The 25914-nt window shown below is 40.6% G+C and overlaps 2 protein-coding genes across 3 annotated transcripts in view; both read left to right on the top strand.

The window, feature by feature from the left end:
• The first annotated feature begins 475 nt into the window (after positions 1 to 475).
• Positions 476 to 17286, top strand: MCM8 (minichromosome maintenance 8 homologous recombination repair factor). Its single transcript, XM_075147581.1, has 18 exons — positions 476 to 713; positions 894 to 968; positions 1469 to 1551; positions 1729 to 1878; positions 2644 to 2747; positions 4718 to 4916; positions 5946 to 6031; positions 7527 to 7678; positions 8483 to 8681; positions 9471 to 9501; positions 9733 to 9873; positions 11590 to 11731; positions 12388 to 12583; positions 12861 to 13074; positions 14017 to 14226; positions 14819 to 14895; positions 15388 to 15577; positions 16854 to 17286. Exons 1-18 carry the CDS (start codon positions 587 to 589, stop codon positions 16944 to 16946), a joined length of 2469 nt encoding a protein of 822 aa, XP_075003682.1. The 5' UTR covers positions 476 to 586; the 3' UTR covers positions 16947 to 17286.
• A 1949-nt stretch (positions 17287 to 19235) lies between these two features.
• Positions 19236 to 25914, top strand: part of CRLS1 (cardiolipin synthase 1) — an 85537-nt gene continuing 78858 nt past the window's right edge. The window contains exons 1-8 of one of the 2 annotated variants that reach the window (XM_075147583.1): positions 19236 to 19797; positions 20237 to 20374; positions 21003 to 21132; positions 21617 to 21702; positions 22082 to 22150; positions 22487 to 22578; positions 23021 to 23247; positions 24160 to 24244. In XM_075147583.1, coding sequence (XP_075003684.1) covers positions 19399 to 19797; positions 20237 to 20374; positions 21003 to 21132; positions 21617 to 21702; positions 22082 to 22150; positions 22487 to 22578; positions 23021 to 23039 — 933 coding nt within the window. In that variant the 5' untranslated portion in view covers positions 19236 to 19398 and the 3' untranslated portion in view covers positions 23040 to 23247; positions 24160 to 24244. Of the gene's footprint in view, positions 19798 to 20236; positions 20375 to 21002; positions 21133 to 21616; positions 21703 to 22081; positions 22151 to 22486; positions 22579 to 23020; positions 23248 to 24159 lie in introns of both variants that reach the window. The other variant, XM_075147582.1, reaches the window with a different exon arrangement.

The following is a 25914-nucleotide window of genomic DNA, read 5'->3' on the forward strand; positions in this document are numbered from 1 at the left end:
ATGGCAGGGCGGGCGGAGGGCCGGCGGCGCCTGCGCGCTGAAGCAGGGCAAGCCGAGGCGGAGGGCGAGTGGGCGGAGTGAGACCCCCTCGGAAGGGAAAGAGCTGGCCAATGAGAGCCGGCGAGCCACGCCTTCTGCTCCATGGCGACGCCACATGCTCCCTCGGGATTGGTTGCAGGGCCGGAAGTAAGGGATCGGCGCCAAAATAGAATACTGAGGGGGTCAGGTTTTTCCCTGTCTCCTCAGGGGGCTGGCGGCGGTACGGTGCCCCCCGTGGGACAAACGCCCCTCGCAAGCGGCGGCCGCTGCTGCGGGAGGTTGGCGCCGTTGTTTCGTTCCTCTCGTAGCCGGGGCTGCGTGGTGGGGCCGGGGCTCCTCTTTGCCTCCCCGGGCGCTGTGGTGGGGAGAGGGAGGCCGGGTCTTCCGCAGGGCCTTCGAGGTACCTCGGGGCCTTCGCTCCCAGCCCTGCTAGGTGAAGTCCCCCTGGCAAATAACCCTAATTTAAATTAAATCTCTTCTGATAAAAATTTCTGTCTCCTTAGCTCAGTTTGCCGTCGCGTCCCCAAACTGACACCTGCGGAGCGAGATGAGTAGGGACCTCAGAGGCAGGGGATGCGCCCGGGGAAGAGGCTTTCAGGGGTGGCGAGGAGGATGGCGAGGCGGATGGCGAGGCAGAGGACAGAAGGGAGAGTGGAGAAGGATGCCTGAACCTGGTGAGCCAGCTCCTGTGCTTCTCCCTGTCTTCTGAAGCCATAATGCTTTCAGAACAACCTACTTTTGGACTGGATGATTACAGCTGGTTGCCTCCTGGTGCTCTAAAGGATAACTGAGAATAAAACTTGCAGTATCCACATTGTTTTAATCCCCATTTTAATTTTTTTTTCTTTTTGTAGTAAGATCTCGACTTGTTCAATCAACGTTGGACCAGTTTATTCCCTATAAGGGCTGGAAACTTTATTTCTCTGAAGGTATTTTTAGACCAAAATTATATGTAGCAAGTCTTTTATTCCATTTTCTCTAGAACTGGTTATAAGTAGAGGGGATAAGTTCAACAGAAAGCAACTGAAATTCTTATTTGTTGTACAAAAATATGAATACAGTAGATATTTCAGTCTTGTGGCATACTGTAATCTCTGTAGGCTCCAAACCTTGGAAAGGAATCTTGAATAGTGTAAAATACGATCTTTCTTAAACCTGTTCAATTAGCCACATAAAACCTGCAGTCTGTCAAAGACTGGAATATACATACCTCTGCTGTACTTTTCTTGAGCCTATGTGCTTGTCCTATGTCATCTTAGACAAAGTTCTGTCTTATAACAGAACACTACTGTGATACTGTAGAGATCTATCATCTTCCTCAGTTTTGGAATGCAGAAAAATAATGGAAGAGAAATTGCCTGTTTGTATTATTTTGTGAAATGGAATTAATTACTTATGTCAGTTACTAATGCAACGTGTTTCTAATTAGCTTATGCTGACAAGTCTCCTTTTGTCCAGAAGACTCAAGCCTTTGAAAAGTTTTTCATGCAACGCATTGAGCTTTACGATAAGGTAAAAACAAAACCTCCCCTCCACCCCCCAACCTATTGTTGATACAATAACATTACAGATTTTATGTATTTTCTCCATATAAATAATCTCCATCATAGGTATGAAATGTTTATGACATGATTTGGATGTGTTGTGTTTATAATTTGAAGTGTGTTTACTCACTTAAATGTTTCACAGGATGAAATAGAAAGAAAAGGAAGTATTCTTGTGGATTATAAGGAACTGATACAAGACAGAGAATTAACTAAATCAATACCAAATATATCTACTGAATTAAGGGATATGCCTCAGAAAATACTGCACTGTATGGGTCTGGCAATTCATCAGGTAAATATGATGTTCTGATACATAGAAGCATGGCTTTCACAAAGAATCAGTGGGACTTAAGGGTAATTATGTTATAAACCCCAAATCTCTGTTATTCTGTCTTAGAGAAATTTACTGTTTATTCAAAACTCAAACTTCCATCTCTCCATCATATCTTGTGGAGATAAAAAATCTTGTTTTGAAAATGCTTTAGTCTTAGTGCATCTTGCTTATTCATCATCAAAGCAATTGACTAAAACTAAGTGCAGTTCTAACATTCACGTTACTCCCTATTGGGGGTTCTAATTCCTGTTTTTTTCTTTGAATGTACTGAGAGTTACCTGTGCTGTGTGTCCCACCTCATGCAGCAGAACTGTGGCTCTGGTGGGTGAACGGTGAGCAGATTCAAGAATTCCTGGCTCTGTTGAATATCTCTTAAAGTAGCAATTCACTGCTTGTTGACAGGCAAGTTATCAGATGTTTGTACTTTAGTCAAAAAAAACTCCACAATTGACCAGCATTAAAGATTACTGCATACATTCTTTTTCTTTTTTTCTTTTTTTTTTAATTAAAGAAACAAGCACAACAAATATGTTGATTTTAAATTCCATTTAAAATGAAGCTTAAAACTGTTCAGAAGCAGAAAAACACTGTTTAGCTGGGGTCACTGGACAGCAGAAGGCTCTTTAGGTTTCAGCAGTGGCTCTAATCGTAAGGGATGGTAATCAAGCTTAATAGCGAATTGAATCCATACTACATTTGTGTCTGCCTTTCTGTTCTGTCTAGGTGCTAACGAAGGACCTTGAAAGGCATGCTGCAGAGCTGCAGGTGCAGGAAGGATTACCACTTGATGGAGAACCTATAATAAACGTGCCTCTCATTCATGCTAGGTAATGGGTGTTGAGTATTTGTTTTGTTTTCAGGAGGATCTATTTGCCTCTTGTCTAAGGGTTGTCAGTGTCCATGCATGGTGCTGAAGACTTACATATTTATTTTATTGAGACTTGACTCTGTGAAACTATTTCCAGAAAAACAGTGTACGTTTTGCTTTTTTCTTCACCATGACAAAGGCTAAACTCTTGTTGTCAAGACAAAAGTGAAATGAAACCTGCTTATAAGCTGAACAAACAGCTTATAACTAGAAAAGCTTATAAATAGAAAAGTAACTTATAAGTAGAACAACTATTCTGTGAAACACGTATTGATTAAAAACAGAGGAATGTATTTAAATTCCAGCTGTTTACTGGAGAAGTTGGGAAGGATCTAGCCTTTGGTAAGCAAAAGGCTTGTCTTCGTAAGGAAGTTGATTTGGAGGGTGTAGACCTAAACTACAACTGGTAATATATATTATTCCTTGTATGGAAGTTTTGACAGTGATGTATGAGGAATGTGTTATTTCATGCTAGCTTAAATCTATTAAAGGATTACTGGTAGAAAGTCTCAAAAATATTAATTCTAATTAATTAAACTTTAATTTGAAATGAAGAAGCTGAGGTTACACTAATTCTGAAAAAGCATGTACTTACAAGAATCATAATTACTGTTATCTTAAAAATGTGACTTCCTTTGAGTTCTTAATGAAACAAGCTCTTAGCACAATTTTTTTTTTGTCAGAAGTAATGGCATCTCAGACTTCAGGAGTCTGAGGGGGACTGGGAGTATAAGCCCTATTTTTGTTTTGTTTTCCTTTTTTTTCCTGCTGGTGCTGGTTTGGTATGGGAAAGTAGCATGTTTTGGCATGGCAGGTGGATTTAATTTGGGGGTTTGTCACACTACGATGTATTTTTAAGTTTTGCATTATTATAAAACTACACACTTCTAATTACACAGTAGAATGTGTTTAGAAAAAACCTGTGGCCGAAAAAGTTATATACAAGCTCTCAAATTCTAAGAGACAGTTAGGGACCGTTATCTTGTAGAGAAAAGTATTCAATAAGTCAATAAAATATTATGCTCCTAAAATGTTTCTGTAGCATAGGCAAGGTTGAATGATGAGATAGATGGTGGTGTTCAGGGTCCTAAGCGGACGGAGCAGGGAAAACCCTGGATTTCAGGAGCCAGACTCTTCTCATTGGTGCCCAGTGACAGGACAAGGGACAGTGGGTACAAATTAAAACTGTAAGAACACAAAAAGATGCTGTTTTACTGTGAGAGAGGTTGTATAGTCTCCATCCGTGAACATATTCACAACTCAGCTGGACATGTACTTGGGCAACCTGCTCTAGCTGACCCTGCTTGAGTGGGAGGGTTGGAGTAGACAATCTCATGAGGTTCATTCCATGATAAAAGTTTGTTATTTTGAATTATTTGGCTAGGTATTCTTTGTTGTCCTTAACAAGGTGCAGTGTGTTGTACCTGATGACAGGTTCTATGTCCTTGAAACATGAAAACTCACCCTTTTGGAGTATAGGCATAATAAATCTTTGATCCTTTTGTGTCACAAGTCTGAACTCTGGTCTTAATCTTAAATAATTCGAAGAGACGGTTATAGATGACTATAAAGTAATTTCTGTGGTATTGCTAGTCTCAGTTGTTTACAGGAGGGAGGTGTCACTATATAAACAAACTGTACAGCTGTTGAGGTATTACACTTGGGGAATGTTAAATGTTACGCTGCTTTCTAGAACAGGAATCAAAGGCTATGCCATGGGTCTGCAGACAAAATATTTCTAATCATTGCTCTTGAATACTGTTAATAATTGGTGTGGTACCAACCTTCTTTTTGTTGTTGTTGGGTGTGGGATTTTTTTGGTTTTTTGGGGTTTGGTGGGTTTTTTGTTTGGTTTTTTTTAGGGTTTTTTTTTGTTCTGCATTTAAGTATGGTAATCTTCCAAAATGTTAATGCTTAACTCTTGTGTAGGGTGTACAACTATGATCCGCTAACTCAGCTGAAAAACGTTCGTGCCAACTGCTATGGAAAATATATTGCCTTGCGTGGTACTGTTGTGCGTGTCAGTAACATTAAGCCTCTCTGCACTAAGCTAGCTTTTGTATGTGGCACATGTGGAGATGTTCAGAGTGTTCCTTTACCTGATGGAAAGTATACTCTTCCAACTAAGGTAAGTTAAAACCATTTAACTTCATACTTTTCCCTTATCTGCAGTGATTTGACAAAAAGCAGCACCACTGGTATTAAAAAAAAAAAACAAAACAAAAACCAAACAAAAAAACCAAACCAAAAAACCCCATCCAAACAAAAAGAACCCAAAACTAATCTTTAAAGCTAGGTTAAACAACTGACACATTAGAAAAAATTAAACTTGCCATGTGACTTTGTATTACTGCATATGCTTGTTATTTGAAAAATTGTATCCTGCTGAAACAAAAGTAGTATGTAGAAACTCCCTCAAATGTAGGAAAAAAAAAACAAACCTCTTCATTTCCATTTTGCCAATTATGTTTAAAAAGCCTCCTCCACCTTGCTGCAGTGGTTTTCTATGTTTAAATTGGATTTTTTTATGGCTTTTGTTTAGAATTTTCTATTTTAATTTCATTGTTTTTTATTTGGATTTAAAAAGTCATTAGACATAGGAAAGTACCGAGTTATTTTATGTTACCTGACGTGCTCAAGTGAAGAAATTATCTCCTCTGGAACATCTGCAAATATTAAAAAAACAAAACAAAACAAAGCAAAAAAAAACCAAAAAAAAACACCCCAAAAAAACGAAACCAAAACAAAGCCACAAACAAAGCCACAAACAAACAAACAATCCCCCCAAACAACCCACAGCCAAAAAAACCCCCAAACAACAAACAAACAAACAAACAAACAAAACCCCCACAAAAAAGCACCCCCCACCCCCCCTCCCCCCACCACCCAAAAACTCAAACCAGTTCACCAAGGGGATCATACAATTCAGTTGTATTTGCTCTAACTACTATGAGTCAGGGTTCAGCTGTCTGTGCTTGATAGCTCTTCATTAATTATGTATATGCTAATTTGTAGTCCTAATTTACCTAGCTTTTTTTCCTGAAATTGTGTTAATGAATCACGTTGCTTTGCTTTCTTTTTTTAAACCAAATAAGGCAATTTCAAATTATGATTTTAAAAAAACATTGAGCATGAGTTAGAATTACTATCGTTACAGTGCCTTGTTCCTGAGTGCCGTGGCCGGTCCTTCACAGCTGACAGAAGTTCTCCTTTAACCACTACAGTGGACTGGCAGTCTGTTAAGTAAGCATGTCTTCCCTTCTGCACAAAAATGTAACGCAACAGGGTAGTCAAAAAGTGACAGGATGGCTCATTCTATGTTACACTGTGTAACTTTAATAATCTTATTCTTTTGCAGCAAGCACTCTTCAAAATTTGTATTACAAAGTGGTTGTTTTATCCGAGCACTAGTATACTTTGTATATTAAACCTACTCGATATAATAGCTTCTTGGAAATTCCTCCTACCATGACTGAGTTCTTTGAGAAATGTTCAGTTTGTGCTCTCTGCAGCTTTTCTTGATTGTTTCTGATTGCATCTATTATTCAAAGATTGCTTTTAATAAGCTCTAAGTCAGCTAGAAAAGCCCTATTAAATTACATTGCTCAGCTGCGACAGTTGACTTGAATGAACGGAAAGTAAATTTGAGGGTTAAAAAAATCTTAGTTTGAAGTGATGTTGATTGTGTCCCCAATCCTTAAGGTACTCAGTAGAAGGAAATAGTGCTGTGCCTGCCCATTCATCTACTTTCTATGTCTAATCAGCAAGTAGGTATCCCTAAAATTTGTGAGACCTTTGGTATGGGGGAATCTGGTGTCTGGTTTTCATCACTTCCATCCTATTATGTGCTATCAGCGCTATGACCTTCCTACTGTTGGCCCATAATATACTTTCAGAAGAGTTTGATGTGTTGTTTCTTGTCCATCCCGTTAGCTCACTGCAGTAAGGCTGTCAGCTTGGAAAAAACAGGACTCTGCTTACTTTTTCCCACTTCTTACATACAGATTCTGTAAGTTCACATGCTCTGTATCGAAAGTCTTATTGTGCCAAATGACATCTAAATATGTTTTTTTTAATTAATGTCCTGTAATAAAGGTCATTTAAAAAATCATTTAAAAAAGAGTGCTGACATTCTTGTCAGCAGCTCTAGAGGGTGCTGTTTATTGCAGCTTCTTAAGAAAAGCTTGACTCTGAGCCTCAAGGAAAACTATCAGAGCTCTAAGTGCAGAACCAAAACTGGGAACTTTTAAAGAACTTGTTAGTTGCTAGCCTTTTACAACTGTACGTAGAGTGAGCTAGTGTTCTTGTTATGGTCTGAGGAATTTCTTGGGTTTTGCTAGGGTTAAAATGCCAATTAAGCATTCATCAGGGCTATAATGTCTGACCTCTTAATTTTTGTTTATGAGGTCCATCTTATTTCACATACTGTATTATTTCTACATGAACATGCTCATCAGTGCTAGAAGATCTGAATTTCAACATTAATTATTATTTCTGGAGTTCATAGTTATTGTCTTTCTGGATTTTATGCATAATATATACCCATTTATTAAAGTCTGAACTGAGACTGTTTCTCCAAATTCAGCACTGGTGTTTCTAGTGTTTATCAGGGTATTTCTGCTGTCTCCCTTTTTAGTTTGGAAAGTATTGGCTGGAAGCACACAGCTGCAGATCTTGTATGCTGTAATTGAATTGGAAGTGTTATGCATGGAGTGTACACTCACCTTGTGTTTTGCAGGGTGCAGGAACTCATGTCAGATGATCAGCGTGAAGCAGGCCGAATCCCTCGCACAATCGAATGTGAACTGGTTCAAGATCTTGTGGACAGCTGTGTCCCAGGAGATATGGTCACAATTACAGGGATAGTAAAGGTGTCGAGCACTGAGGAAGGTAAAATACATCATCTGAGGACACTTTTTTCCTAGGGTGGGGATTTTTCTAGTGATTACACAAGAACAACAACAGCCATCCCCCTTAATTTGAGCTCTCAAAGTTGTAAATGCATTAAGTGTGTATTTCTTCAGAAGTTCCCAAAAGTTTATAACGAGGGGTTATTTTGAAAAAGCCAGAAGCAGTGCTGTCCAAGAGGAGCACTGTCTATGTCTAATGATAGAGAGGGGGTTTCGCAACCCACTGGTTTATACACAACTATGGTCCTGAATCTGAAGTGCCAGTCTGACATCTGATGTTTTAGTATGTCAGCTGATAGGAAAGCCTTCTCTGGACCACTAATATAAGGTGGTCCTAAAGTCTCTCTGAGAGTTGTCTTTTTTTTCCTTTTTTCTTTTTCCCCCCCCACAGTGAGGCTGTAATAGAATATATTGCAGAGAACTGCAGTACTGATTTACTGTGAGACCACATTCTCTGCTCAGTAATCATTAGGGGATATAGAAAATGATTAATTATTAAGCTACATGTTTAATTCTTCTGCACTATGGACTTCTTTTTCCCTCTAAATATTGAGTGGAAACATTTTATATTCAACTTATATTTGGTTAGAATAGTGTAATAATTTAAAATTCTTGGAAAACTTAATTTATTCTAGGAGAAAATTCTCTTTCTACACATAGACCCTCCTAATCCAGCAAAATATTTTATTGTGTATGTAAATGGAGGGAACTTAACGAATTTAAGTACTTAAGTACTTAATGATATAAAAAATATTCCTTCATCCTGTCTCAATTTTTCTAACAGGAGCTTCTAAAAATAAGAATGACAAGTGTATGTTCTTGTTGTACATTGAGGCAAATTCTGTCAGCAACAGTAAAGGACAAAAAACAAAGAATTTTGATGATGAGACCTTTCAAAGATCGTTCATGGAGTTTTCACTTAAAGACCTCTATGCTGTTCAAGAAATTCAAGCTGAGGAAAATCTGTTCAGGCTCATCGTGAAGTAAGTTGTGTCAGACCTAGGCTAGGTCTAGGATTAGACTTCTGAATGAGCATGACCAACTTCAGACAAACGTGACAGCTAATCTTAAGGCTATGAAATGCCTAAGGCTTGTGCAATAGATACCACAGAGATTTAACAAACTTTAGTGGGCAAGGGGCTTGGGAGGAAGTGGAAGTATTGCAGTGGGGATGTTAGGACTCTGGGAGGTATTTAAGGATACAGGGAAGTTAGGAGGGTTTCAGTTCAACCCTGAGACAGAAAGCCATGGGTAAAAAACCCCAATTAATTAATTTTGCTCCTTACTGAGCAAATTCAACTCACGAGCACTATTTTGTTCTCTGCTTTGCTTTTCTAGAGCAGAGGAAAGAAGTGTGAGAACTGAGCAGAGGGTGTGAAAGACTCTCAGTTTAGACCGAGAAGTACTCTTCTAGCTGAGTGTCCCTCCAGTCCTCCCAGTGGAGTCAAAGAACATGAAACTAGCACCTTTAAAAGGAGGGTTACACGTAGTTACTTGGTTAAGATAAGAATGGGTGCAGAAACCACTGGGAAACTGGTTCTCCTCTGTGTTTGTGTGAACTCGGATGAAAGGCTTTTCCTATTTCAAGCATATCTGGTTATCTGAAAATTTCAAGAAATTCGATGCTGCTGATTTAAACTGATTCTGTTAGAAATTCAGCAACAGCTAACCAAAAGTTATATGTTTATAGAGGTATTGTATGACAAGAGAGACAGAAGAAGTGATTATTTAATTTATAATCCCCTTACGTTATGGTGTTCCTTGTTTTTCAGCTCTCTTTGTCCTGCAATCTATGGCCATGAGGTAAGTAATTTAACAGCTCTGCTTGCAACTTCAGTTTGAAATGTTTATGCCACAGTAAACTCCTAAAGGATTTATAAAGCTTATCTGGGGTGGGGGGAAGGGGCAGGGACTGTATTTACAGGTGACAAGGAGGTGGCGGTCTTATACCCTTAAGTTCAGCCAATTTTAGGGAGCTGTCAGTATTGGTCACCATGATCAAATACTTACTAGTGTTGGTATGTACCACTACAGATTGTAAAGGCAGGTTTGGCCCTGGCATTATTTGGAGGATGTCAGAAGTTTGTAGATGACAAGAACAGAATCCCGGTGCGAGGAGATCCACACGTTCTGGTCGTTGGAGATCCAGGATTAGGAAAAAGTCAAATGTTGCAAGTATGGGTTGATTTATTTCTATTGTCTGATTGTATTTTTCTCTAATTCCTTGCTATTTTGGCTCCTTGTAAGCATGGTAGGATAGCTGCGCTAAGACCAAAGGGTTGCTTGAGCCTGACTGGAGCTATCTTTTCATGTAGGATGCCTCAAATATAGGATAGTACCCAAAGGGGTCCCCTGCTGTCCTTTCCTTCCAGGGAGCCTTGCAGGAGGGATCACGCCTGTTAAAACACTTAGCAAAGCAGGTATACTTGGTCAAGCCTGTGAGCTTTCAAGTATAGGCTTGCTATCCTGCCCTTATATAGTTTTTTTTCACCAACCCTTTTCTGCGGTGAGGAGTTCCACTCCTTCCTATCTTCATTTAGCTGATCCGTTGTCAAATAAAATAAGTCCACTGTTGGAACAAATGCAACTTTAAATACCATGTCACTCACATTCTGTGAGGTTTACTTCCATTCTCTTACCCTAATTCTATGTTGCTAGCACAGATCTCTGCTTTTTAGGAAAGGGACCTGCTGCTGTGTTTGGGTTTCAATCTTGGTGGGCATTTCTGCATGACTGTGACAAAATCGGGTAGTAAAATAATCTTTTCATCTTAAACTGAATGGTTTTAAAGTTCCATGTCTTTTCCTGTGGTTACTGTGAAGTGAAAGAGGGACAGAGTTCACCCAGACCTGCAACACTGCACACCTCATTTTAAAAGTCTGAATCTTTCTAATGTGGACATGTTATATGAGGATATGACTTGCAATAACTTAACCGAAGTGATGGATTTGTATGCAGGCATCTTGGCAAACAAATTTTTAAATTATTTTTTCACTGAATGGGGACTCTCTAGCATACAGTAGATTATTTGTTTTTTCACATCGTTACTAAATAATGGAATGCCATTCAAGAAAAGCTAGTAATCTGTTCCTCAGATAAGACCCTGAGACAAGGCTCCTCTCAGTCATCACTGTCACAGAAAAAAATATCCCAAGGAGAAAACCAAAGCTCTGTAGGAGCCAGGTTTTTTTATTCAATACTCAGTGCCTGTCACATATCTGGTACTGAACAAATATGCTTTGGGTGTCATCTTTTAAATAAAACAGAGGCACCAGTAACTAGATTTACTAGGAAAATCCAGTTATAGTAACCGTATTCTAGGCAAATTTAACTGCAACACGTCTGTGTTTTGCCAGCCTGTGTAAAATTTCTTCAAGCTTACCATGCTTTGTTTTTCTAGTTCATATTTCAAATTGTAAGCTGCTTTCTGGGTACTAGAGGCATGGACAAGACTAGGACTGTTTTTCATCCCCTAGTTGTGGGGAGAACAATGCATGCTTCCTTTGAAGTGGCTTGTGTTGGGCACTCAGACAAGACGTTAGTCTAAACAGAGCTTGGGGTCTGAAGATGCAGAAACTATGTATCTGCAATTCCGTGATGGACAGCATGTCCCCAAGCATTTCAATATACTTTGAAATGTAAACGTTGTGCCCAAAGTCCTAGTAGTTTTGATAACACGTAGACATGGCTGTGTGCAAGTATTGTGACCAAAGTTATTTCTACTGTTTTGCAGAAGTATGTATCTTGGGGTTGCAAGGAGTTATAACGTTACTGTTGGGCCACATTAAGTAGAAGAAAATAAACTTGGGTTTGCTTTGAACTGTTTGTCTAGAATAAGGCTTATAAAATTCTTCACCTTGGGGAGGGAAAAAGTATTTCTTTCTCTTCTAGGCAGTGTGTAACGTTGCTCCTCGAGGTGTGTATGTTTGTGGTAATACTTCCACCAGCTCTGGCCTGACTGTTACACTGTCTAGAGATGGCGCTTCTGGAGATTTTGCCTTGGAAGCTGGTGCTTTAGTGCTTGGAGATCAAGGTAATACTTGTAATGCTACAGGTTTTGTATGAACAAACATGGAGGGGGTGTGTGCTGCTGAGTCCAAGGTTAACTACAGTGCTTGCATAATTGTGGACTAATGTAAATTTTAAGTATGATATTGGCTTTCCATGTCTTGGGAAGTTCTGAGCTTCTCCAGTGAGTTCTCTGGAGGCGGTTCCTGCTTTCCTAGGACTTAGGATGTGTAGGAAACTGGAGTTCTGCAATTCACATACCAGCCTTGCTTAATGTGTCAAAGAACTTGGATTTCCTGGTTGAGAAATCTCTAACTTAATGGCAGCTACTGGATTCTTACTGTTTTTGAAAAATAGCTGACTTATGAGATTTGTCATCTACTTCTATTTTTAAAAAGCTTGTTTTGTCATATTAATCAAGACACTGCTTCTTTGAGCCAGGCCAATTTCATAATCGTTCAGCTGCGGCAGCATGAAATGAAAACAAACCTTGCTGAAATGGAGACTTGTCTCCATGTCTCTCCGTGTCTCCTGCAGTCCCTACAATGTTAGGTTGGACTTCTGGTGGATTGTAAAATACAATGTATCAGATTGTACAATCAGCACTGGATTGTAGCATACACTTCTCCATCAGTTAATGGGTTTTCTAATAAGTCTTTGTCTTGTGTTAATTGCTTCCAGGTATTTGTGGAATAGATGAATTTGATAAGATGGGAAACCAGCATCAGGCTTTGTTGGAAGCCATGGAACAGCAAAGTATCAGCCTTGCCAAGGCTGGCATTGTTTGCAGTTTGCCAGCTCGGACATCTATTGTTGCTGCAGCAAACCCAGTTGGAGGACATTATAACAAAGCCAAAACAGTGTCCGAGAACTTAAAGTGAGCACTTTCTGAAATGCTGCTGATATAGTTCAAGTTTAGGAGTAGGTGCTTCTGGCAGTCTTGTAGTATGTATATAATTGCTTTCTACTTCCCTGGAGCTTGAACGCAAACTTACTGTAACAATTTTTCGTGGCTTTTGAGAGAGAAATTGCTATTCTACTTCATTCTGAATGAATGGGACAGGACTTTCTAAATGTCTTTGAAGTGGAGCAGAGTTGCTGTAACTTTTCTACTTTTTCACAAGCATTGTGTGGTTTTCTTGTCTTTACTCTAGAATGGGGAGTGCCTTACTGTCGAGGTTTGATTTAGTTTTCATTTTGCTGGACACCCCAAATGAAGATCACGATCACTTGCTGTCTGAGCACGTGATGGCAATCCGAGCTGGAAAGCAGGCAGCATGCAGCAGCGCTGTTGTGGCTCGTACCAACACGCAGGATCGCTCTGTTCTCGAAGTTGTTTCAGATCGACCGCTGCTTGAAAGACTAAAGGTAGGACTTGCCTTGTGACTGTTGCTATGCCCTTTCCTGTGGTGTTTTTTGCGTTGGGACCTGCTGGATGCCCTCAGTCTCCCACTCCCATTCTTCTCCTGATAATTAGCTCTGAATTAAAGAGGAAGCATTTAAAGCCCCAGCCACCAATTCTACCAATTGTCTGTTGTAGCTGATGTTACCCACCCTGCTGGAGCTGCTTAAGATGTGTCTCAAGCCATCTTCATTTCCACACAAAAGAGAATTTATTAGCTGAGCTGGTTTTTTTGGTTGTGGTAATGAGAAGACATTTTGCATGAGATGCTCTAAAGCAAATTTGCTGTGTTAGATTTCAATAAAGAGCTACAGAACTAGACTGGATATAATAATTTGATATAACATGATGTGGTGTGAAGTATTGAATCTGAATAAAGCAGTGTGTAAACAAATCCTTGGGCATCTGCAACTCATGAAGATTTGGGGATTATAGGAGGGGAAGCATATTTCTCATTAAACTTAAGTGATCAGTCTGAGGGCTGATATTGTCAAATGCCAGGTCTCGGGAGAAATATCCCCTACTGGAGCTAAACCCATGCACTTTTGGAAATGGGATGTCAGCAGTGATGGTTTAATCTTCTGTGGAGATATATCTTATAACTATTGGGGAAACTGGATTTTCTCTTTTTCTGAGAAAGAATTCTTGATATAGTTAAATCATATTTGGCATTTATCATTGCAAGTGAGAAGCTTCGGCTGCTTTTTCTGAAATGGCCAAGTGTGTTTAATTACATGTCTAAGAATAGTGTATGTACTTTTTAAGTATATGATTCATATATGAAGCATTAAAGCCCTTACAGTGAAGATTTCTGCATGGACTGCATAGAAGATGAAGATTTTATATTAAAATTTTTATTGTATAGGGTTCTGACAGACAGAAATCTAAGCTCTTTGTAATTGGGTTAGATCTTACCAGGAGAAAACTTTGATGCCATTCCACATCAGCTGCTGAGGAAGTATGTTGGATATGCTCGGCAGTACGTTCACCCAAATTTATCTCCAGAAGCTGCTCAGGTCCTCCAGGAATTCTACCTTGAGCTCCGGAAACAGAACCAAGGAGTAGACAGCACACCAATCACCACGAGGCAGCTAGAGTCACTGATTCGACTTACGGAGGTAAATTCAAGGTGTAATACTTAAGGGATTGAAAGGAAAGGGATTATTCCTAGACTACTACTGATATCCTAAAATTTTTGACAGCTTATTCATGGCTATGCCTTTTTTGTGTGTTTTTAAAAAAAAAGTGAAATGCAAGAAACTTATAAATGCTTAAGAGCTACTGATGCTTAAAGCCTCTTAAAGTAAAACACCCTTGAGGGGGTGGAAAGAGAATCTATCACATTCTCCCAAAAGGAGAAAAAGTAGGTGCAGGCAGGGACAAGCTGCTGCCCATCCTGAACTTAAACTGCTACTGCTTTCCTTAACGCTATGCCTTAATAACACTATTTGTGATCTGCTGCTTCCCAAGAATACATGGTTAAAAAGCAAATAAACTCCAAGATACAGCCTAATAATCTGAGTGCAAAGCAGATGACATTGAAACGCTAACCAAAAAAAATAGAGGAATCTTCCTCTAAATCCTGTAGGCTCAGGTTTCATCTCTGTGCTTCTAAAATTTGTGCTTGTCATAGGGCGATTGTAGCCTTGTTTCACATCAGGTGTAATATGTCTTAAATATACCTTTGTGGGGTTTTTGTTGTGTTTTAAGGCACGCTCAAGGCTGGAATTAAGGGAGAAATCTACCAAGGAAGATGCTGAGGATGTAATAGAAATAATGAAATACAGGTAATACACATTGCTCTAAAAATAAAGCAAGCATTACGGTGCTATTCATTCAAAGACTTTTTTTTTTAATACAGGTGTGCAAACAGAGAGGAAAAATTACTTGATCAAGTTTAGGCCCATGATACCAATGTTGAGATTTGTTACCTCTTCTTTAAAAACTGACAGCAGCCCTAAGTTGAATACGATCACTTAGACCTTTGAGTTGTATCATCATAGCAGTTATGAATATCAGTGCACAGTAATTTAGACATGAGGCACTGCTAAAGGTTTTTCCTCTTGTGTGATTACTCTTTCTGTTGCAGCTGAACAATTTAAGTTCAAAAGTGATTTGGACAGATGCTAATCTAGGTTCCCCAGATAGTGACGTTCTTACTAGGGGATGGTTTCCTATGTGGCTTCTGAAAGCTTTCTCAAGCAGTTATGTTTCAGGAAGCAAACTAATGCACTCTTGCTTTTACCTTCTGTTGATCTTTTTTTTTAATATATTTTTAGCATGTTGGGAACCTACTCAGATGAGTTTGGAAAACTGGACTTTGAACGTTCACAGCATGGGTCTGGGATGAGCAATCGGTCACAAGCAAAAAGATTTGTTTCTGCCCTTAACAGTATTGCAGAGAGAACTTACAACAATCTCTTTGACTTGCAACAGCTTCGACAGATTGCGAAGGAGCTACAAATACGAGTAAGTTTGGAAATCAAGCATTTCTTCAACAACAAACTGCAAGACCAGTCAAAATTACTTATTGCAAAATGGCAAATGGAAAAGGCGCATCTGTTGTGCCTCTCTGCAATGAACAGAAATAAGCAGTGTTTGCTGCTTTTAGGCTGAACACTTTTTCCTGAATTGCCATTGTTTGTAAGCTTTACTAATCTTGCTAGCTGTTTGACAGTAACAACTCCTTGCGCTAGTAAGGGCTGGTTCTGCTTCTGAAGCCGGTCCTTAATAAAATTCAGCTTTGTTTCGTGAAAGGCAGTTTTGGTTTCAGTGTACTTTACTTCCTGTCTCCCCAGGTGACACACCTATTTTCATTCCTAAATTTAGACTGTTGTGGTGTCCATGTTCTATTTCAGCAGTGCAGTGACGTTTCTGCTTGGCCTTCTCTGGCCCAAATACGCCTTTTGGGTTTTCATTCTTGCTTCAAGCGTCCTGATATTGTAACTTGGTAGGAACATCAAGTAGGATACGCAGCCACAAATGTGTTTTATCTTGTAATTGATTTGCGTTCTGTACTTGTGGGGGACTTCAGCCAAACAAAAATATCGATAGCTAATTCTACTTTTTGCTTTGTGAGAAAAAGCTTTAAATGCCAATTTAAAACTTAAAACTGGATGTCAGGTGTAATGAGTGAAAAGTAGTGACAATTAATTTATCTTTATGGAACTTATTATGGGCAATAATGCTGTTCGTTCTATTACCTGGGTAACCTACTTTGGCCTGCTGGGGCGAGATAGCTTCAGTCTCCAAACTTGTTCAAATGTTGACTGGACATAATCCTGTCTGACAGAACTTGTTATTGCCAACTCTCCTCTCACATGATCATTCATTCATTCAGTGACCAGTTACCTATAGCTAATTCAATTAATTCTAATTTTCCCTTTATATATAGAATATTTTTTGCCCATTCAAAGTTCTATACCTGTAATAAATAGTTGGAAATCAGTGAGAACTGTAGAAATCAGACTTTTATTTGGTGGATACTTGTGTTTCAAACTTAGATTTATACATGCGTTACTCTGTATATTTTCTGCATGCCATAAAGTGTGTAAGTAAAGCACAAAAGGGTGCAACTGACTGTATGCTGCCTCCTAGTAGGTCAGCCGTTTGCTGAGGAAACTAACCTATTCTTAGCTCACTTTATTTCACTAAGTTCTTTCAAACTGTTTATGTTGCTTTACATCAGATAAAATGTCATTCTTCCAATTTGATATTTATTTTTGTCTGTTTTCTTTTTTCCCAGGTATCTGATTTTGAAAGCTTTATTGGATCCCTAAATGACCAGGGTTACCTTTTGAAAAAGGGTTCAAGAGTTTATCAGCTTCAGACTATGTAAAAAGAGCCACTGTGATAAACTTTTTTGAGACATAATCGTTCCCTCTGGAAAGGACTGGTGGATCTGCAGCAATAAAGCACGCTGAACTGCAGCCGACCGCCGTAGTCGATGCACTGCTGCACTGTGGCTTACTGGGGTGTGAGAGTCCCTTTCAGAAACTAGCGGTGCCCACAGGCCTGCTTTAAGCTGCCATAGGACGAGCTGACACGTGGTATTGCTGCTTGACTCATCCTATAGGTCTGCTAGCCCAAATGAGACTGTGTAAGACTAGCATGTACTTCCTCGCCCTTGAGGAGTGGAAAGTGTATTTTATATTGACATTATCACAGTGCCATTACAGATTTTAAACGTCTCTCTAAAAGAGATCCACAAATTTAAACCCAGAAATCTTTCATGAGAAGATAAGTTGTGTTTTTTAGCATTGTAGTTCATTTGAGGAATTTAAAGAATAGAAATGTTTCCAAAAAGTTGGGAACCTTCAGCTTGAGACAACAGAGTTTTGTAGCTGTAAGAAGTGATACCTCATGGAAACTGACTTAATTTTCTGCTTTGCAGCTCTGTATTTATTAGTCTTCGTAGCTGAGATTTTATTTGAAATGTGAGTCTGATTTAAGAAAATATCCTTATTACAATATTGAATTTGTAAAACAGGAATTGGATTTTATTTATGTCTTTCATTAAACTTTATATATGCAAAATCTGTGATTTGTTTGAGAGTGTTACAGAGTAACAGTGAACACTGGTGTGGGTGTTAATGGCCATTACAAGATGTGTAACATGTTACATGTGTTTCTGTGTAACTGTTCCTGCCACAGAAAAATGTGTGTTCTGCAGGAGTAAAGTGCTGAATGCTTCCTGACTTTTATGAAATCAGGATCATGGTCTAGTGCAATAAAATGGCAGATGAGAAGCTTTCAGTGTCTTAAAAACAAACAAAAAACCCCCCCACCAATCTGAAAAAATCAAGAATGCATTGCTGGTACTTCTCTTTTACCCCATTTGTTTCTAAACATTTTACATTGAAAATAAGCTTCATTATTTCTGCCTTTTTTATTAAGTGGCATAAGGAGCCGATCTACAGCATGCGTGGGCATACAGTAGTTAGCATTTGGGCAGCAGAGGAGACACACCTCCTCGCGAATTGGGAGTTCATCCCCCATGAAGAGGCAACCTGCTGTATCAACCAATAGGAAGTAGGTATTAGACACTGATTTTAATCTTTGCCAACAGATTAAGGAAGGGTTTGGGTATGGTTTTTTTTTGTTCTGTTTTCCAGTCGGTAGTTATCGTTCCCTAGGTGCAGGACTTTGCACTTCCCCTCGCTGAACTTCACGAGGTTCCTGTCAAACCAATTCTCCCGCCTGCTGCGGTCCCTCTGGTGCATCAGCCACTCCTCCCGCTTTTGTATCACCTGTCCCAGCCTCCAGGTCACGTTCTTCTACTCCTGCCTTCACCCTCCCCACCTTTAAAAAAGAAAAAACCAACTGCATCTAATCGCTGTGATAGAGGAATTAATAAATTAACAAGGGTCAGACACATTTTAGCTACTCTTTCTTGATTCTTTCAAACAGCTGTGGGAGAGGTAGACTTAAATATCCTACATGGATTGTTTGGTTTTTTGTTTGTTGTTTTTTTTTTTTTAAAGCCTCCGTTTGTTTTGCCAGTTACTGACTGCTGTGTGTAATTAAATCTGATTAAACACCTGGGGTCAAACCTTAGCCGGGTGATAAACTGATGCCAGAAATATGAAAAATAACAATGTCTCTTAGTGTTAGGGAAGTTGGGCAGGAGCGAGCCTCAGAAGCAAATAAATGATTGCACCTGGAAAAGTAAACCACTCTTCTTTCTCCTTGAGCTAAAGTAAATGCGGGCGAGGGACGGCGAAGAGCAATACCAAGAACAAGAGACTACTTAGATCCTCTGAGAAGTCTCCTATGGTAAATCAAACCTTCACCTCCCTCCCGTAAGGGCTTGTAAGAGAACAGCTGGAGCAAAAAGCGCGGCCCCGCGAAGACCGTCCCGCCGTGAGGAGGAGCGGGGTGGCCCCGGGCAGCCGCCCACCATGCCGCCATGGACGTCGCCGTCCGCGCCCGGAGGCCCCCGGGGGAGAGCCTCGGCCGGCAGGTAGGCCGGAAAACGGCGGAAAACCGGTTTCCCCTTATTTCTCCTCACAGCTGAGACTGATGATCTAACTCAGCCGCCGCACCCGCCGCGGGTGCCAGCCTGCCGTAAAGCGCGCGGCCCGGCAGAGAGGGGGCTGCCGTAAAGCGCCGCAAAAAGTCGCACGTCCCCCCCACCCTTCGCCGCACACGCACGCCCCGCGGCTCGTCCCCTGTCCCCGAGCCCCCGCCAGTCTGTCGGGGCGGCGGATGGCGCCGGCGGCGGGAGGCCGCTCGCTCCCGCGGGCAGGACCGTAGCGCGCCTAGAGGCCGCGGGCAGGCGCCACCCCACCATGCTGGCTGCTGCTTGGCTAGGCAGGGGTTTCTGGGGGCTCCTCCGCGGCGGGGGGCGGAGGCGGCCGGGCGGCGGCGCAAGGCCTCTGGCCGGCCGACCGGGGGCGGCGGCGGAGGCGGCGGAGGGGCGCGGCGGAGGGGCGGGCTGCCGCCGCCATGGCAACAGCGGCGTCCTCTGCCTAGCGGCGGGCACGGGGGCTCTGACGGGGCCGCGCGCGGCGCCCGCCCTGCGGCAGCACCAACGGCTGCTGCGCGAGCACCAACGGCTGCTGCGCGCGCCCGCCGCCGCCTGGCGCCTCCTCAGCGGCGGGGCCGGGCCACGGCGGGCGGGGAGCGGCGGGGCCGCGCCGCCGGAGCCCACCCGGGAGCGGCGTGTGGCGGGGCGCTACGCCGAGCTGGTACGTGAGGCGGGGAGGGGAGGGGTGCGGCGCGGCGGTGACTTTCTCGCCTTCGTCGGTGCGGGAGGCTGCCTGGCGCGCTCCTCCGCTGAGAGGCGGGGGCGAGGCGGTGCAGCCCGAGGGGGAGCACTTGTTGCCGGGTCGCACAGCGAAAGTCGCGCTGCCTGCTGGAAACAGGTGTCACGCCGAGACTTGCAGCCGAACAAGGGCTTTTTGAGCCTCTTGGTGGCGGCGTATTTTCCTTTTGAAGGCTGAGTTAATGTTTAGTAGTTCAAGGCCACGTCTGTGTGTCTTGCGCAAACGGCAGGCTGCTTCCAAGAACTTAGAAGGTTTTCTGGCTAGTTCAGCTTAAAGTGTGTGTTTGTCTTGATTAATTCTGTTACGTGCCAAGTTAGGGTTTGCCTTCCTGGCCTGAAGTTTTTACTTTCTTCCTTTACAGTATGAAAACCCCTGGACGATCCCAAATATACTATCAATGGCAAGAATGGGTTTGGCGCCAGTTTTAGGCTATTTGATTGTTGAAGAAAATTTCAATGTTGCACTAGGTGTCTTTGTTTTGGCTGGCGTAACGGATTTGGTATGTTTACATCAGTTTGGAAATACTTTGGGGATAGCGTGGGTTACCGTGATCCCATTAACATACGTTGAAATTTAGACTCCAATGTAGAATGGCAATAAATAAACAGATTAGTTTTTTATATTCATTGTTTTCTAGAAATGATATGTACATCCTTTGCGACATTGCGAAGGGAGCTCGCAGATAGCCGAAGGGGACTTAGTGCTGGTGGAGCAAAGGGGATATCGGGGTTCCCTGACCAGCCCCAGGTGGGCATTGTCCAGTCAGCGCTTATGCATCTAGTGGTCCGTTACCATATGTAGGTGTACCCGGTGCACCCATCATGACAATAATTGTGTAAATTTTAGAACATTAGTTATCTTTTTTCCTTTTTCCCTTTTGTTTTTCCTTTCTTTTTTTTTTCTTCTTAATAATGAGAATTGAATATGTTCAGAGGCTTCCAGAATCTGGAACGTAATGTGAAAAAAGCATGATACAAATATCAGCTAACAGGTATCACATTTCATCTTAGTTAAACTAGCTGTATTATGTGATGTCGTTCATGAAGTATCTTTGTAACAATAGCATATATAAGGTATTTTAATTCTTAGTTTTCTAACGGAGAAACATTGAACTTTGTTTTTCCTAGTTGGATGGATTTATTGCACGAAACTGGGCTAATCAGAAATCAGCTTTGGGAAGTGCTCTTGATCCTCTGGCTGATAAAATTCTCATCAGTGTGCTCTATGTAAGCCTAACTTGTGCAAATCTTATCCCAGGTGAGAAAATGTCATTACTTGCATGTACTATATAAGGTAAAGAAGCTAATTTTATGTATAGTAATATTTGTTGTGCTTCTGGAGGGAAAACTGTATCCTGTGGAACTCTTGCTTTGTTAGTTGCACTTTGCTATTTGGTCCTATTAAATACTTAACCCTGCCCCCCAATAGACCTCACAAAAAGCACGTGCAGCCATATACAAAAATTACTAGCATATACTGCCATTTTCAAATGTACTTTCTTTAAAGCAGTAGCAGTTAGTAGCTATATCAAAAACTTTCTCATAGACTGGATTTTTTCAAGACTTCAGAGTAAGCCTTTTCAGAAGTCATGTTAAAAATCTTCAGTCATACATAAAACTTGTTCAGAAGAAGTTGAGAGTGGTTATTTCTTCTTGCTTCGTATTTTGCGCTCTTTTACTTTGGTTTTGGTTTTAATGACGGGCGTGATTTTTCACGAGATCCTGTTGGCTTGGTTTTTCAGTTTCACTTACTTCCATGATTATTCTGAGGGATGTAGCGCTCATTGCTGCTGTTTTTTATGTGCGATACAAAACTCTTTCTCCACCGGTAAGTTTATTAAATCTATTGTATTTTTGCCAGTATAAAGAAATGAATAAGCCTTTAACAAAGTTGTAACCAAGAGATTTTCATCTTGAGACTTGATGGTTGCTCAAAACTTGGGTGGATAGCCTAAGATGTAATGCTGTGCTTGTTCTTTTGCCAGATAGATTTGTAAGCAGAACAGTATTTCAGAAAATAGGTTTCATAAAGATGAGTCAGAGCTACTGATAACTTTTTTTCCTGTGTATGATGTGTTATACATCATGTAAGAGCAGTATAATTCTTTAGTGCTACAATTGACTTTTCTTCTGTATCATGTGAAGACGTATATCAAATTGGATACACTAGAATTGCCTTTTTTTTCTTCTCTTTTCTCCCCCAACAGAGAACACTCAGTAGGTATTTTAACCCTTGTTATGCTACTGCCCAATTAAAACCAACATTCATTAGCAAGGTAAGAGTAGTAACTCGTTACAAAAGATAACTCCTCAGTACTTGGGGTGGTCTGTAGTTTGGAGGGAGGGGGCTGTTTACTGCTGCTGCTGAGTGCAGTTTCAAAATAGTGCCAACTAATTTGGTGGCAACTTACATCCTGAAAGATTTTCAACTATACTCTGTCAGAGCACATGCTAATTTTGAGTATGTAAGATGCTTCATTAAAAGAAGTTTCTAAATAAACTTTCTGGATATAGACTAATACTTAATAAACCAGTAATAAAAGTCTATATTGGTATTCCTTGCTTAGTACATGTCTTCATTTTGGTCACATTTCCTATTTTGCTTTTATCAGATGAATACAGCGGTTCAGCTAATTTTGGTGGCAGCTTCTTTAGCAGCTCCTGTTTTCAATTATGTGGACAGCATATATCTGCAGACATTATGGTAACTTATCTCTTCACTTTTTTTCAGATAATTCAATGTACTCCTAAAGAAACTGGTAATTGAGATTTTTGTGGAACAAAAAAAACTGTGCCGAGATGATATAATAGACCCTGTATTTTCACACGTTTATTCTTAACTGATACAGGAGCTAGATTTTTATTGGTACTGAATTTACTATACAAGCAAAAAGTAGTCAAATGAAACTAGTTAAGATCCAGGAATAATACCTAAGAAACAAGTCTTCAGAATAGACATGGTGTACAGAGGCAAAGTATAAATTCAGATTAATAGAAAAGAAGGGAGTGGGAAGACAGGCTGTATGGGTTCTTTCTTTATGCATGCCATAAATGTCCTTGAAAAAGCAACCTTGATATCAGTAAAAATAGACGGGAAGTGTTTTCTTATTTTTGCTTTATACTGTACCTGCTATCTTGAAATCTAGGTTTCTGAAGCCTCTTTGAAAAGCACCTGAAGAAATCGGTGATTCCTGCTAGACAATAGGAAGGAAGGGGAGGGATTGAATGAAAACAGGCATACAGGAGCTTAAACACCTCCTTAAATAATGACTGTTCCTTTCACTGTTAGCGTTGGAGATCTGAACTGTATCTGAATCTGAATTGTAGCTGACGGCAGGTGTTACAAGCGCAGTTATTCCTCCTGAGCAGTTAGGTAAGAGTTCAGAAGAGGCTGAACAGCAGATAGCAGAATTACTTAGTAACTTAAAGTAGTGGAAAATCCAGTGTAACTTGTCTTCTAGAGTTAAAAACCAAAAACCAAACGCAAAACCCAAGCTTTTAAGGAACTAGGAACCTTGGTCTTAACAGTCAATGTGGTTTTTCATCCTGTTGGAAAGCCAAATCTGGAACTGCATCTGTGAAAGACCCTTACCTTGCTGCTTGTCTGGGACTCTGAGAGAGTTACCGTGTTGCGAGTAATGGAGAAATGCTGGGTGTGACTTACCAGGGTCCTCTATAAACACTCAAAAATGACCGGGATGAGTCCGGCAGTGTGTCCAGGGAGGGCAGCGGTCACAGAGGGGCAGGACTGTAGCGGTGGCTCACACCTGAATGGTGTCAGCCTTTGACTCAGGAGCACTGCTAACTTAGAAATATATATGGTTACTACACAGCTTCTGGGAAGGGAACAAAAGAGGCTGAAGCAGAAACTCGTGCTTTAGCTTTGGTAAAATGATAAGTTCAAGTCTTGTATGATTTGAACGCTCCCCTTTCATACTACCAAGGGATAGTTTCTCACATCAGTCAGTTATCAAGCTGGTAAAAATTATGTAGGCTACAAATACTGAATCTTTTGTCTTCCCTTCTCTAAAACAAGTGCTAATATGGTAAAAATTTGGCCTAGTATGCAGTTAAACAGAAGCATGCTACGTAGCACTGGATGGCAGTTCCTTTGTTTATCTAATCCTCCACTTAGCGCTGAATTTCAGCATATAAACTGTAAACTGCATTTCTGTAGGACGTAGTCCTTGACTGTGTATCGAAAAATAGGAAAGACACTTAAAAATAACACTTTTTATTGTCGTACTTAGACTCAAGTGACTTACAGGAACTGTTTTCCCCAAAGGTGCATCACAGCTTTCACAACGGTAACATCTGCGTACAGCTATTACCACTACGGCCGGAAAACGGTTCAGGTGATAAATAACAAATGAAGTATTCCTGAAGGGGCTGGGTCTCGGCAGCGCAGTGTGCTGTATTGCTGAAGGTGGTTGTTGCAGCTGAGTTTTGGATCAAGAACTCTGTTTTTTCTGCTTAAACCATGGCATCACAATGAAGTGAAGTTTGAACATGTACTGTGTATATATATATAGAGAGAGAGACTTTCCAATGTATTTTTAATTTGTTTAAAAATGGGGTTGTTTACAGAAACAAATAAATAATATTCTTAAAGACACAGGTTACTGGTTGCTGCCATGTGCATTCTGAACAATTTTATACTGTTTTTGAAGTCAAAATGTGCACTTTTCACCAGCTTTTTTGCCATCTTCATGCAAGGCACTGAGTAGGCTGAGATATGAGAAGAAAAAGCAATTATAAGAACAAATTTGTCTTTGTACCTCAACCTAAGTCAGTAAACCAGCATTGCTCATTAGGACTTACTGACGTACATCAGCTTGCAGCAGAAGAAAGCATGTCATCGAGGAACAGTACCTTCACAAATTTAAACCAGAGTGATAGAAATTTTACTTCGTGTTCCGTGATGATACGGATAAACCATGAAGAGTTACTGCCCTGCTCCCTTCTCTTTTCAAACGTGAGCAACAGCGAACTGTGCTCATCAGAGAAGAGTTTTGAGTCTCGGAAGGGTCAGCTGTGCAGTGAAGAGTCTGGACCCAAATGGAGTTACACGTTTCTCGCACTATATATTCATCTCTAGTGATCGAAAGAAACTCTCCTGTATCTTCAGATTCTTTAAAGCTTCTAGAGATGCTGTTTAATCTAAATACCATGGGAGGAAAAGGACATTTTAAATATTGTCCAAATGAATGGAGAGAGCGGAAGAAACTTCTAGATGCACATACTGTTAATTCTTCCTGTACCTCCAGCTTCAAGAGGTACGCTGTGATCCCCCTTGGACAAGGACGACTTGCACGTGTTCTTTGCCTTTTCTCCACTTAGGACGAGATGCAGAATAAAGCACTAGGCAGAAGAGATCATGTTGATCATAAAATTGTGTTTTCTATTTTTGAGCAACATGTGATTTCTTATATGTCACGAAAAAGTTGCAACTATGAAGGGCTTAAATAATTGGAACTGAGTGGTATATGATACCACTGTATTATTAGCAGAAGAAAATTTGCTGTAGACATCTCTTTTAAAAGCACACAATCTCTTCTGTGGCTGCATATGCTTGTACATACAAAGCATTTTAATATTTTTTTATATTTAAACTTGTATAGAATGGTGCACAGAGAAAACACTTGATTTTTAGTAGTACATTTTTAACTGTCCCTGTGTTTTGTGGTCTACCCTGCATCTTACAGCGAAGGGACAGAGAGCAAAACCTAGGGAAGTTTCCTTAAAATATTTGAGTATTTAGTAAAATGGAGTACTTTTTCTTGAAGAAACAGTTTAGAAAGCAGAAATTTGTTGTACCCAGTCAAGTCGTTCCTATTTGGTTCTGGTTAACAGGATCAGGTTTTGGGTGGAGTTTTTTGTATTTGGCTTTTTTTGTTGTTTTTGTTTTTTCTTTTTTTTCTTTTTTAATCACAGATACCTTTGAAAAATTGCATGATATCGTCAGGGAATGGAAGAACACTGGTCAGTGACGGCTCCGTGTTGGTGTGTGTCATTACCCTTGTCCTTACCTGTGTCGATA

Source organism: Calonectris borealis, chromosome 3 (assembly GCF_964195595.1).
Source record: "Calonectris borealis chromosome 3, bCalBor7.hap1.2, whole genome shotgun sequence".
Classification (NCBI taxonomy): Eukaryota; Metazoa; Chordata; class Aves; order Procellariiformes; family Procellariidae; genus Calonectris; species Calonectris borealis.

What these genes read in the sequence shown, in the direction of transcription:
- MCM8 (XM_075147581.1), top strand. Translation starts at nt 587, where the DNA reads ATGAGTAGGGACCTCAGAGGCAGGGGATGCGCCCGGGGAAGAGGCTTT. An exon ending in AGTATACTCTTCCAACTAAG is followed by an intron (nt 4,917 to 5,945) that starts GTAAGTTAAAAC and finishes CTATCGTTACAG; the next exon opens with TGCCTTGTTCCTGAGTGCCG. An exon ending in GTGGACTGGCAGTCTGTTAA is followed by an intron (nt 6,032 to 7,526) that starts GTAAGCATGTCT and finishes TGTGTTTTGCAG; the next exon opens with GGTGCAGGAACTCATGTCAG.